At 33.4% G+C, this 14500-nt stretch overlaps 1 protein-coding gene across 1 annotated transcript; it reads left to right on the top strand.

Moving 5' to 3' along the window:
• Positions 1–5443: 5443 nt before the first annotated feature.
• On the top strand, positions 5444–12146 carry LOC141596005 (subtilisin-like protease SBT5.4). The gene is made up of 10 exons (XM_074415997.1): positions 5444–5724; positions 5850–5959; positions 6084–6181; positions 6272–6436; positions 6934–7033; positions 7731–8265; positions 9005–9099; positions 9207–9567; positions 10005–10218; positions 11350–12146. The coding sequence occupies exons 1-10, from the start codon at positions 5629–5631 to the stop codon at positions 11916–11918; spliced, it is 2343 nt and encodes a 780-aa protein (XP_074272098.1). The 5' UTR covers positions 5444–5628; the 3' UTR covers positions 11919–12146.
• The last annotated feature ends 2354 nt before the right edge of the window (positions 12147–14500 follow it).

Genomic DNA, 14500 nt, shown 5'->3' with positions numbered 1-14500 from the left:
TTTTTTTAAATATTAAAATTTGAGAGAAACGGTATTTTAATAAGTTATTAAGAGATCATTCTTCCGTGTACCCTTTTATTTTTATTTCGTGACACGCTTTTGTTGTTGATCCTGACATAATAATTTCTTACCTATTTACAGAGTAAATATATCCGTTTTATTTTTAATTATGATTTATACCTATTTTATTAACTTTATTACTACAACTTTTTCTTAAAATTGTAAAATAATTTTTCAATAAACTTATTAAGATACCGTCTTTTAGAAAACTTGCTTTTTTAAAAAAGTTTTGTGATATCAATGCGTGTTTACTTTAAACCGGAGTTGACTTCCGATTTTAACCTAAATTTCCAAGAATAAAATAACTATAAGAAAACGTAAGAGATTAGGTTAGGAGGCACTCAAATGGGTTATGGTGCAGTTGACCCGATAACGAACCTGTTCCATGACTATGACACATCTCACACTGCCGTAGACGCGTACTATACGTCGCTATATTTGATTAGAAAATTAGTGTAAAATCGGTAGTTAGACATTTCTAAAATTACTAGTTACTCCCTCCATTCAACTCCACTTTGTAACTTTGGTTTTTACACAGATATTAAAGAACGGATTAAAAAAATATTAAAAGTATATGGGGAAAGAGAAAGAAGAGGTTAAAAATATTAAAAAAAACATAAATGTGGGGTTTTATGGTGGGTTAAGTGTGGGGTTTGGGTGGCATTTTTTGTAAATAAAGATTTTCAATAAGGATAGAATTGTCATTTTTTTAGCCAAATAAGGAAACCTGTAAAGTGGAGTTGAATAGACGGAAATGGAATACATGTAAAGTGGTTTTACATGTAAAACAGTTTATTGGAATACCTGTAAAGTACCCTTTATTTATTGGTTTTACATGTAAAACAGTTTTACACGAGATTTTTTCATTAGATTATTGGGCAATTTGCCATACATTGTCAAATTTGAATAAACACGTCATAATTTTAGTACTTTATTTTTTTATTGTATAGACGTATAGTCAGTGGCGGAGCCAGAATTTTAACTTAAGGGGCGAAAACTTTTAGAAGGGAGGCGGGTGGGTAATTATATAAAGTATGCTCGGAAAAATTTAGCTAAAACTTACGAAATTCTCAGCTAAAACTTAGTGACTTATAGAGTACAAATATTTATTGTGTACATTACATAAAGGTTGACATTTTGTAGACAATCAAATCCCTAGTTTAATAATATAGAGCCATCAGATAAATTTGAGATACCTCATTTCAAAAAACTGTTTGAGACCATATACTCGAACGTGGACGAACATCCACCTTGCTTCTGACTGCCGTTAACATCATATGCTTTTAGGTATGTTATATATCGAGCATGCACACATGCAAACGCTCCCCCACAACCAAGTTAACTCTAACCAAGTGATGCGAGTCTAGTGGCATCGGGTTTAACCTTCAAAGCTTGCCAATGGGCAGGAGTTGAGAGGTCCCGTGTTCGAACCCTAGGCTGCGCAAATCATGCGGTTATCGGTCCACCGGGGACTTTAAAAATGCCGGTCCTTCGTACACCAAAAAAAAAAAAAAAAAAAAAAACAACCAAGTTAACTCTATTTTTACCTATGTGGCGTATTTTTAACTTAAAATACATTAACAAAAACATACACTACATATTTATAAAAAATATATATTAGCGACTGTCTAATACTGATCGGATAACTTTTCATGGAAATATTAAATGCAAATCTTTGAAGAAAAAATTAAAATCATTGTAACATTGATTTCTTATACTCGTAGAATTAGGAATTGATCAATTAAGAAATGCGATTGAAAATTGAGTTGACAAAGAAGTTAGTTACGTGACGTTATGCTTAAATGGGATTGGGTGGCGGGAAACCGGTCAAAGGTAGGGTCAATTTGGCATGCACGCATGCGGAGACATATGGGACCCATTTAAGCAATCTTCTGTTTGAGTAAATCACAAATCGGATAATTCACGCGGTACTCTTAAGGTTTGCCACTTTGCACAAAATACCCAAATTTTTGAACCGGAAATCTTAAAGAGGTCATAACTCGTGTTTATGAGTTTCAAAAGTGACGAATTTTTTTTCCAAATCACTCATCTTTCCGAGTACTACAATTTGAGAAAAAAAAATGTCGCATTTGGATTCCGCTACTAGGAGTTATTGTGCGTCAAAGTTTTTTCGACCGAACAAACTTTGAGTGAGCATATCTCCTGGTCACGAGTTCCAAACTCGTCAAACTTTTTTTCCAAATCGTAGTACTCGGAAAGATGATCGATTTGAAAAAAAAAAAATCTTCACTTTTTGAGTTCGTAAACACGAGTTATTGCCTCTTTAAGTTGTTGGGATAAAAAAAATTGGGTATTTTGTACAAAGTGGCCAACTTCAGGGGTACCGCGTGAATTATCCGATCACAAATTCCCATGTAAGACGGAAACACTCGTTATAAGCTTAAGACGGGTCAAATATACTCATATAAGAGAAATAATAAAAAAAACAAAATACATTGAAAAAATAAAGATTTTCCTCTATATATATGTAAAATACTATAATATTTAACGATTTTTATTATTAAGATGAATACCTTCATTTTAAGGAACACTAGCTATTTATAAATTTATTTTCCTAACTTTTTCTCTATTTTTCTTTTCACAATTTTCTCTGTAACATTCAATTTTCCTTAGTTACGATGTGTTACAGATTTAGTGTTTATTCTCATCCTCGTAATTTTCAACTATTAGCTCATTTTTCAAGTATCTTCTCGCGCGTAATTTTACCAAAAAGGACCAAAGACATACTAAGTACTATTATAAATTATACAGAGTAAATAAAAAAAGAGTAATTATTTCAACGGCTTGGAGATATACCAAATAACTGAGTGTTACTCGTATTTACTATAATAAAAAATTGAGATAATAAAAAATACGAACTGGAAGGTAATATATGAGAAATAAGAAAGTTATGAAAATGAAAAATACTCCGTATTTACGAAAATAATTAGAGTTACTTTTCAATTTCAATATAAAAATATTACTTATTGTATCGGAATCCCTCCATCATTCCCCAAATCAATTTCGTAATCTAATTCAATTCAACAAATTTTCAAACTAGCAATGATTTAAGTAAATCTCTTACACAAATTTAGTTGTAAGGTAAAAGTCGTTATATAACAAGGATGAAGACATAAAATACAATCATTTTCAAATTGAAATCAAAGAAAGAGATTAGGTCATGTGTCCATCAACTTTATTGTATCTTTTACTTGTCTCTATACTCAACTAAAGAATGTTCCTTATTACTGATTTGACGGCTTAATTTGGCATATTATATGAAAAATTATTCATTTTAATATTAAAACGGGTTAAATATTACTCCCTCCTATTCTCTAACATCTTCCACATTTCCTTAAATGACTAATTCACTAAGATCTTCCACTTTCCTTATTAGTCTATAATTTGTGGTTCTTAGAACTTGTGACCCCACATTTCCTCTCTTACTTTCCATTTCCTCCATTTTCCACCACAAATTTTATTTCTCTTAAAAACTACCCAAAAAGTAATGTGGAAGATCATAGTGAATTGGAGGGAGTATCATATTTATAAAGATTAGATCAGACTTTTACTAATATCCAAGCAAACTGCATTCTACTTTTATTTTATTTATTCTATCTGACCCCATTTTAAATTTAAAACTGATATTTCGTCTTGAAAACAAAAAACATTAGTATTATATATACTCCTTATTGTACAACTCCGATTATGTCATGCACACTAACTTCATTACCATATATACGTCATACAAGATTAGCCATTTAATTGGAGTTGTTCATCTTGCATTGGTTAATTTGGCATTAGTTTATGTTGAACTAATGAATAAGTCAACATGTAATCAAAAGATACAATAAAGTTTATGTTGAACTAATGCATAATTTGGCATTAGTTTATGTTGAACTAATGCATTAGTCAACATGTAATCAAAAGTCAACTACAAAACAAAACTTGAATAGATTGTATTTTTTATTAGTTTTGGTAGAAAAACAATAATTTAACAAATAATAAAGAGACAGTTATACATAGAAAAAAAAAATCCAATAATTTGTACTTTAAACTTAATTGCTTTGTAGAATTAATGATTTGGTTGTACAATTGAGTATAACTGTTTTACTTTTATACAAACTTCGGCGCAGGCACGGCTCACGGCCCATGGCATGTTGGGTCGTGCCAATTCCGTGTTGTGCTAAAATGGGCCGTGGACTGTACGGGGAGTAACGGAGCCGATTTGAGCTCAAGTTCAGTTGTCAGTTGGACCTGAAATTGACTCAGAAATGGCTAATGGGTCTTTAAAAAAAAGTAATCTTTACAGCCTAATAATCATCAGGCTCCTCCACTTGGGCAAGCTAAGAAAGTTGGCCCAATTAAATACAGGAAATCTAAGATGGGCCCTTAGCCCAGATAATCACTGAAATGTAAGGGCATAGCTAGACCTGGCAAAAGCAACCCGATCTGATTGACCAAATCCGAAAAGACTGACACAAAATCCGAAACTGACCCGAACTACATCACCCGAATGTGACCTAAAACCCTAATTGACCCGACTAGACTCTAACATGACCAGAGATTTCTTGGCCCATAACTAACCCGACCCGAATTCGACCGGATCTGAAACCGCCTAACCCAAAAATGGCCGACCCGAAATAACTCTTATTGAACCGAAAAGGCTTAAAATGACTAATTTTCTCTTATTCATTGACCTGAGAATGACCCGACCTGAAATAACTCGATCCGCTTAACTTGAAATAGTCCCGGCCAACAAACCCGAAGCCCGAAATTAATGAGAAACCCGAATTGGTCCGACCCGATTAACCCGTTTGCCAGTCTTAGTCAAAACCCATATTGTCATGAGAGAAAAAATTCAGGTAAAAAACAGTACAAATTGCATAAACTATAAACTTAGGAACATCAAGAATCTTAAAACTCCTTGTTGAAATCACGTAGAGTATTCCCTTTATCTCAGTGAATAGTTCTCGTATCTCATTTACGACAAAAAATTGTTGTTAAGCATATATTGTATCACGGTAGTCCGACTAATTTTCGCAGAATCACGATTTCTTCAAATCTTTTTCCAAAAGAATCCTATCAATAAATTTTAATCAATGATTATGTACGTCAAAATGAAATCATAGTGATCAAAATAGAAAATATAATTTTTTATTAGAATTAAAAGATTAGTGAAAAACTATTAATTTTTTGTTAATTTGGTCCATAAATAGAGTCAGATTAGGACCGTAATATTTTTGGTAGGATTAGATATTGGAGCAAATAAGAATACGAACTAGAACAAAATACTATTAGCTGTAGGATTTTTATCTGTCAAGGATTCTGCACGGGATCTGCACTAGTCAGCATTAAAAAGCTGTCATTAGGATAAAAATTTGCATAATTTCTTACTCGAAATAAATTCTGATTCTGATTTTGATTATGATTATGATGATAATATAATCCCTTACTATAAAAAGCCATCATTAGGGTAAATTTCAATAATTTCTTACTCGAAAAATTCAAGAAAAACTTTACAAGTACTCCTATAATTTTGCAAGACGTCTCGGAAACAATATAACAATGACGACATTCCGTTCAACTAGGACGATGGTGAATGTCGTCTTGATGTTCACCGTCTTTTCTTTGCTTAATAGTTTTACTCTCGCCGCGAAGCAAGTATGTTTTTATAGTAATAATTTCATGTTTTTATTAATTTGTGTTTATGTTTATATGTTTATTTTTCAATATGATCATATATCTAATACTCTCTCTGTTCGGTTTTAATTATGTTGTGACGTTAGTCGTACATTGTGTACATGGGGGCACATTCTCATGGTCCAGACGCGACCATAGAGAATTTTAATCAAGTGGAGTCTACTCACCAAAACTTTCTTGCCTCATTTCTTGGAAGGTAATAGTATTATGCTGAGACTCAGTATTACCTGGAGACGCTATCTCATTTAATTATTGTTTATGTAAAAAAAACACGATTTTATTCTGAATATTTGGGTGATTTTAATTTTGTAATGATTTAGCCATGAGGAAGCAAAGGATGCGATATTTTATTCATACACGATGCATATTAATGGTTTCGCGGCTAACCTAGATGAGGATCAAGCTTCAGAAATTGCTAGTAAGAATCCTTTTATTTACTGGTCTTTGATTTTATGTGCATGTGTTATGATATTTGACACGTTTTAAATTAAAACAATTTGATGAGCAGAACATCCAGAAGTAATATCGGTGTTCCCGAATAAAGGGAAGAAGTTACATACAACACATTCATGGGATTTTTTGATGTTGGAGAAGGATGGTGAGACGCGCCCTCATTCCGCTTGGAAGAAAGGCAATTATGGAAAAAACACCATTATCGCGAACCTTGATACTGGTATCATCCATCTTCCTCGTATAGTTGTTACTATTTTCATAAGTTCAAATCTTTATTATGAGTTCGTTGTAATTTGATGATTTTTTTTTATTTGCAATAGAAATTTTAATATTGTTGTACATAAGTTTTCATATGAGATGTCTTAATGATAGAATCATCATGCCAACACGAAATAAGTAAATTGTTATTATATATACCTACTGAAATTCTCTGAGTTGAACCAACACTTAGGAAGATTAACACGGAAAAGACTCTCGTACAAGAGAATTATGTGGGTATTGATAGTCGCCAAATTGGCGACTCGATTTTTATTGTAGATTTGTAGTCCAATTTGGCGACTGACTTCAATCGCCCGATTTTTATTGTAGATTTGTAGTAGCCAAATTGGCAACTATTTTAAGCAGTCGCCTTATATGTTTAATCGTCCGAAACAGAAATTCTTGCAGGGATGTTATCAATGTTAATCAACCTAAACCTCTATCTTGCATTGTAATTAGGTGTGTGGCCGGAATCCAAGAGCTTCCATGACGAAGGCTATGGACCAATTCCATCAAAGTGGAAAGGATTTTGTGACATCGAAGGTGTCCCTTGTAACAGGTTTGATCCTTTGATTATTATCTCCGTTTATTAAGCACCCCGTCTATATCAGTCTACTTCGTTTTCTGAGCATTTAGGGTTTCGGTATTCCACATTATGATGAAATAAAGCAAAATAACAACACGATTAAAAATCACCCCTTGTAATTAAACACCCTCTACATTGGCCTTATGACTTTTGCAAATTAATCTTTTCATCAAATTATATTTTTTTAACTAAACTCTAATCTATAATATTTTAATTAAAATATTTTAATAAAAAAATTGTATAAAACTATGATTTACTAAATATTCCTCTGTTATTTGAGGATGACTTAACTCATACTATCTATAAAACAAAATTATAAACCGTTTTAATTAAACAAAAAATTGAGAAAAATTATAAATTGGAATCATTAACTTTACGGTATAAAGAAATATCATTTACAAAAATACATTTCAACATGCTATTCAATTCTTTTAATTAATTTTCAGTTTTTTTTTATTTCTCAAAGTAAATGCAGCTATGAGAAAAATAAACAATTAATGAGATAACACTATTATATATTTAATTTAATAGAAATAAAAAAAAACTTTATAAGCTGTGCATTTAATGCACGGGTCTAACCTAGTTTATCATTAAAATAGTCACTTTTTATTATAAAATAATGACATACGGTCGTAAGGGAGACTTACTGGCTTGTTGATCTTGTATGTAGGAAGTTGATTGGTGCAAGGTTTTACAACAAAGGATACGCGGCATTCGTCGGAAAATCAGACCCATCATGGGACACAGCCCGTGACTACGACGGCCATGGTACCCACACACTATCAACGGTCGGGGGAAACTTTGTCCACGGCGCAAAAATCATGAATATCACTAGCGGAGTCGCTAAGGGTGGGTCCCCTAAGGCCAGGGTAGCAGCATACAAGGTATGCTGGAAACCTGTCAATGGCAGTGGATGTTTTGACGCCGATATTCTGGCAGCCTTCGACACTGCCATACATGACGGTGTTGATGTGCTGTCGGTCTCATTGGGTGGCGAAGCCATCGATTATCTTAATGATGGAATTGCCATTGGAGCTTTCCATGCAGTTCAAAATGGTATTGTTGTTGTTTTGTCTGCTGGTAATAGTGGACCTGGCCTTGGCACCGTGTCGAATATCGCGCCATGGATGATTACTGTTGGTGCTAGTACTATGGATCGTCAGTTCGAATCTTACGTTCAACTCGGTAATCGCAATATGTTCAAGGTTTGTTTCTTAACCTCGGTTTGCTGTTTTGCTTCAAAAATCGAGTCTCTCAGCTACAATATAGCCAATATAGCGGCTGTTTTACGTTAAAAGATGATGACATGCGCATTTAATGCCTGGATAGATTTTGATAAACGCTAATTTGGCGACTGATATCAGTTGCCAATTTGGCGACTATTGACAGCAGTCGCTTTTTTGAGTCGCCCGATAATAGAATTCCCTTGGCGACTATTGACAACAGTTGCTTTTTTGAGTCGCCTGAAAATAGAATTCTTGCATTGTAGCACAATGTTAATATCCGTCGCCAATTTGGCGACTATTGACAGCAATCGCTTTTTTTGAGTCGCCCGTGAATAGAATTCTCATAGTGTACTTGACACAATTACTATTGACAGCAGTCGCTTTTTTGAGTCGCCTGATAATAAAATTCTTGCATTGTAGCACAATGTTAATATCAGTCGCCGATTATTGACTACAGTCGCTTTTTTGAGTCGCTTGAAACTAGAATTCTTGTATTGTAGCACAATGTTAATATTAGTCGCCAATTTGGCCACTATTGACAGCAGTCGCTTTTTTGAGTCGCCAGATAATAGAATTCTTGTAGTGTGTTTGACACAATGACTATTGACAGCAGTCGTTTTTTTGAGTCGCCCGATAACAGAATTTTTGTAACACACAATGACTATTGACAGCAGTCGATTCTTGTAGTGTGCTTAACACAATGTTACATTGTATGCAGGGCGCGAGTTTATCAAGTGCATTGCCAGAGAAAAAGCTATACCGACTCATAACCGGTGCTGAAGCAAAAACAGCCAATGCATCCGCTACTGACGCGTACTAACCACTTATCTTTACCAAATCATCAAACTAACTACTACTTGTTAATTAGTTAAACCGATTTATTATCGATTTCTAACTGATATAATCATGATTTTGAACAGAATGCTCTGCCAGCCAAATACATTAGACGAGAACAAAGCCAAAGGAAAGATAGTAGTATGCCTACGTGGCGTAAATGGAAGAGTAAACAAAGGTGTTCAGGTAGCGCTTGCCGGAGCTGCAGGAATGATCCTCTGCAACGACGAGTCTACTGGCAATGAAATCATATCCGACCCTCATGTTCTTCCTGCTACTCATCTCACTTACAAAGACGGTCTTGCTGTTTTCGCCTACGTTAATTCAACGACAAATTCCTACGGTTTAATTACTAATCCAACCGCTGTCCTACAAACCAAGCCTGCTCCATATGTGGCCGCCTTTTCTTCTAGAGGCCCGAACATAATTACTCCGGAAATTCTCAAAGTAAATTATTCTGAACTTATTATTCTCTATGTTTTAATTTAATTTAATTTAATTCGTTATTCTAAACTTATTATTGTCTGTGTTTTAATTTAATTTAATTTAATTTGTTAACTGATAAGTTAGCTGAAAATTAGGAGCTGATAAGTTTGACTATATAAAAATGTTGGTAAAATTAAGTAAAAGGATATGAAAATTATTTAATATTATAGAATAAAGGGTACAAAACGGAAAATAAGTCATTTCAGGTACCATTTCATTTCAGGTATCTTATTTGACCAAATAAGTTACTTGTCAAACACTTGGAAAAAAAAATTAGGTAGCTGAAATTTTGGTCAAATAAGCTACTTTGGTCAAATAAACTACCTGAAGTGTCGAAACCTCTGTGTTTTAATTTAATTTAGATGTTCGTCGACCAAGACTAACTATGGCTTTTGCAGCCTGATATCACTGCACCAGGTGTGAATGTCATAGCTGCATTTAGCGAAGGCGTAAGCCCAACCGACGAGGACTTTGATAAGCGTAGATTTCCTTATATGGTAGACTCTGGTACTTCTATGTCATGTCCTCACATTTCTGGGATTGTTGGTCTTCTTAAAACCCGGTATCCGAAATGGAGCCCTGCTGCAATTAGGTCCGCCATCATGACTACAGGTATCATCATCTAATACTCCATTTTACATAATAATAAAGTACGAGTTTAATATCGACCAATCTTTATCATAACCCTCCATCCCAAAAAATTTTTCCTAATTTGACATGAACAGTTCTTAATCTTTGACTACAAAAGTCAAACTTGGAAGATTATTTTGCGATGGAGGCAGTAATATTTGGTTGGTTTACAAATTTCGATTCTTCTTTGCACAATGCTCAAATTGATTTGAACTAATTTTTATTCGACACATTTTACAATAATAATAAAGTACGAGTATAATATCGACTAATTTTTATAATCCTCCATCCCAAAATAATTTTCCTAATTTTGACTTGAATAGATCACCACCTTGACTCAATTTTTTCTCCATTTATACTTTTGAGTATTTTTTTTTTTCATTTATTAATGGTTAAAGCTTTTTAATCTTTGACCACAAAAGTCAAACTAGAAAGATTATTTTGCCATGGAGGCAGTAATATTTGGTTGGTTTACAAATTTCGATTCTTCTTTAATTTCCACAATGCTCAAATTGATTTGATCTATTTTTTATTCGACACATTTTACAATAATAATAAAGTACGAGTATAATATCGACTAATTTTTATAATACACCATACCAAAATAATTTTCCTAATTTTGACTTGAACAATTCACCACCACTTTGACTCGATTCTTCTCCATTTATACTTTTGATTATTTTTTTCACTTATTAATGGTCAAAGTTTTTAATCTTTGATCACAAAAGTCAAACTAGGAAGATTATTTTGCGATGGAGGCAGTAATATTTAGTTTACAAATTTCGATTCTCTTTCCACAATGCTCAAATTGATTTGATCTAATAATAAAGTACTAGTAATTGAGTATAATATCGACAAATCTTTATAACCCTCCATCTCAAAATAATTTTCCTAATTTTGACTTGTAACAGTTCACCACTTTAACTCGATTTTTTCTCCATTTATACTTTCGAGTATTTTTTTCACTTATTAATGGTCAAAGTTTTTAATCTTTGACTACAAAAAAGTCAAACTAAGAAGATTATTCTGCGATGGAAGCTGTAATAATTGGTCTACAAATTTCGATTTTCTTCCTAAATACTCAAATCAATTTAATCTAATATATGATTGCAGCTCGAGTAAAAGATAACACAGGTAGCCTAATGAAGGATGCAACATTTGAGAAAGTGAACCCATTAAGTTACGGGTCAGGTCACGTTCAACCAAACCGCGCAATGAACCCTGGTTTAGTCTACGATCTTGACACATCAGATTACCTCGACTTCTTATGCAACCTTGGGTACAACGAAACCACGATCAAAACCTTCAACGGTAAAAATTCATCATACAAATGCCCTAAATCATCAATCTCCAAAACAGCCTCAATTATGAACCTCAATTACCCTTCAATCACGGTACCTAAACTCTCTGAGTCTGTCACTATTACGCGAAAGCTAAAAAATGTGGGGTCGCCTGGAACGTATGTCGCTAGCGTGAGCTTAATTAAAGGTGTCTCGGTTAGCGTGGAGCCGAAAGTGTTGGAATTTAAGAAAGTTGGGGAAGTTAAGGAGTTCAGTGTGACGGTAGCGCCTAAGAAAGGTGGTAGCTTGTTGAAGACCGGTGAGTATGTTTTCGGTCACTTGGCTTGGACCGATGGTAAACATCATGTTCGGAGTCCTATTGCGGTTGCTGCTGGTGTTTAAGTCGTCTGCCGTACTCCATCAACATGCTTTTGTTATGACTTATGAGGCGATATGCTTTAGCTCTATGTTTTTTTTTATGCTAATTAGTTGCGGTTTAAGTATGTAACTATGGCTCTGAGAGCTGAAACAATATGTAGTTACGTCTTTTTTTACTGTTGTCATGACTTTTGCGTAATTACAAAAATTCAAGTAATTATTGGAATTTAAAATTTGGTTTTAAGACTTTTACACTTGAATTTTTTTTTGTTCGTTTTAGTGTTATTTACGAAACTATTTAACCAGTTCATAGACTATACATCTGAGGTAGTACCTCTTATTGTTTATTTTCTGAGTTTTATTTTAAAGTTTTTGAGTTCTGCTTTAGTATAAAGTTTTTTAGCACATTACCTAAAACATTACACTAAAAAAACATAATATTGCTCAAAAACTATATTTATAAATGATAATATGCTCAGAAAAATGTGTATTATATGCTCAAAAACTACAGGTCTGAGAACTACCTCAGATGTATAATCCTTTTTCTCCTATTTAACAAACTAGTTGTTCGTTTTCTATTCCCTCTGATCCGGTCAATTGTTATCCTTTGGTTTTGGCACAAAGATCAAGGAAAGAAGAGGGAGTCAATATGATCAAATTGCTCATCAAATGCATTATTAAAATAAAAAGGACAACAGCTCATCAAATGCATTATTATTAAAATAAAAAGGATAACAATTGACTGAAACACTTTAAAATAGAATTGGATAACAAATGACTGGAACGGAGGAAGTATCCTTTTACAACGGCTTCTTAAGAAGTTATAAAGAAATAGTACTAAACTTGATGCTAACCAAGAAGCGGGCGGAGAGGCCTTCGGAGACAATTGTGAACTGATGCTTAAGCTACTACCAAGCTTGATCTCGATCAACAACACAATAAATAGAAAGTTTGAAACAAAACAATTGGGATTTCCATTAAGGTGTTTCCGAATGAAAATTATGGAAAAAATGCTGATTTTCACGGTACACATTTTACATATCACGGTACACTGTTGACGATTAAATCAAATTACAACCCAACCAATAGATTACAAAGGTTACACCAATGTTACAAGACAATGGGTCTATTATTATTATTATTATTCGAAATAAGAAAAACTACATCCAAATATTATACGAAATTATTATTCGAAATTTAGCTTACAAGAGATGCAAGAGAGCTAAATTTTTGGCAAAAAAATAAAAATAAATATCCCCGGTGTCAGCTTCAATTCGAATCACCCGTTTCCTAGGTGTACTCGATGAGCATGTCTTTCATCACCAACATTAATGGCTGTAACAGGAAAGAAACCGAGGTTGTGTTCGAGGAATAACGAGAGAAAACTCGTCTTCCTGTCCTAAAATAGGACTCTTGGAAGTCGGACGTCTTATGCCGTGAACATCCACTACCGTGCAACATCCAAGCAACAATCTGAGTATAAAATAGATATACAATAATTAGCACGAGCATAATATAGATTAAACACAAAAACTTTAAAGAGACGGTTTTTAGAAATTATTAAATATGATGCATAAACAAAAGTGAAAAATACTTATTAAGTTTTATAAATTTATAGACCTAACAAAATTAACTTGCTCGATTATAGTGTACATGTTGCAATTCCCTCGTACCTGAGGGGTTTAGTTAACAGCTCTTCCATTTCGGAGGAATTGAAATTATTAGTAGAGGCGGACCCACCTAGTAGCAAGGGGTGGCGTCTGCTAGCCCAAATATAAAAATCACAAATTCTCATTGAAGACATGACATATCCGTCACAAGCTGAAGACGGATACCATTTTACCTCACAATGTACCCACTTTTTCTCTCTCTGCAACACTATTCATGTGGTCCCCTTTCTCCACTAACCCATTTTGTTACCATTTTATCTCACAAAATATCCGTCACAAATGGTAACCCGTCACAAGGAAGACCAATTGTATAAAAATATTGGTTTAGAAGACGGATTTTTGTTACCCAATTATTGCCGAATAGTAGATAAATAGATATTATTCTATTATATTCTATTAAATGTACAATAAATATCTTGTGGTTCAATGGTATAGACTTTGGTTTTCCACCTATTAACCCTGATTCGAGTCCATTTACTTGCATTTATAAACTAATTTTCTTTTTTTGCTACCTCATACATTAAATCTTGGGTCCGCCCATAATTCTTAGATAACATTGATACATGTGTTTTATTGCAACTAGACAAACTATCTTTTTGGTGTCACGTGATTGACATGAATAATTTACGTGTTTCAAAAAAAAAAAAAAAAAAAAAAAAAAAACGAAATGGACAAATTATAAGAAAAATGCATAAAAAAAAAAAAAAAAAAAAACGTTAGAAAAGTATACCGTTATTCACTCGAACGGAATTTTGGTCGATTACTAAATCAATTAGATATTTGAATGTAGAGAGTTATTCTCTTCTTTTTCTTCTTTGGACGTGTCATTGTGATGGCTTAGATAACGAAGTTGTTTTTATTTAAGACGGGTATATGAAGATATGAGACGTAAGAAAGTTTTGTGAGTAAGTAGACTAGCGAAAATATGTTTATATA

Source organism: Silene latifolia, chromosome 8, assembly GCF_048544455.1.
Source record: "Silene latifolia isolate original U9 population chromosome 8, ASM4854445v1, whole genome shotgun sequence".
Classification (NCBI taxonomy): Eukaryota; Viridiplantae; Streptophyta; class Magnoliopsida; order Caryophyllales; family Caryophyllaceae; genus Silene; species Silene latifolia.
Note: the sequence above shows the minus strand (reverse complement) of the source record. Positions and strands in the feature narration are given on the sequence as shown.

What these genes read in the sequence shown, in the direction of transcription:
- LOC141596005 (XM_074415997.1), top strand. Translation starts at nt 5,629, where the DNA reads ATGACGACATTCCGTTCAACTAGGACGATGGTGAATGTCGTCTTGATG. An exon ending in GTAATCGCAATATGTTCAAG is followed by an intron (nt 8,266 to 9,004) that starts GTTTGTTTCTTA and finishes CATTGTATGCAG; the next exon opens with GGCGCGAGTTTATCAAGTGC. An exon ending in AATGCATCCGCTACTGACGC is followed by an intron (nt 9,100 to 9,206) that starts GTACTAACCACT and finishes GATTTTGAACAG; the next exon opens with AATGCTCTGCCAGCCAAATA.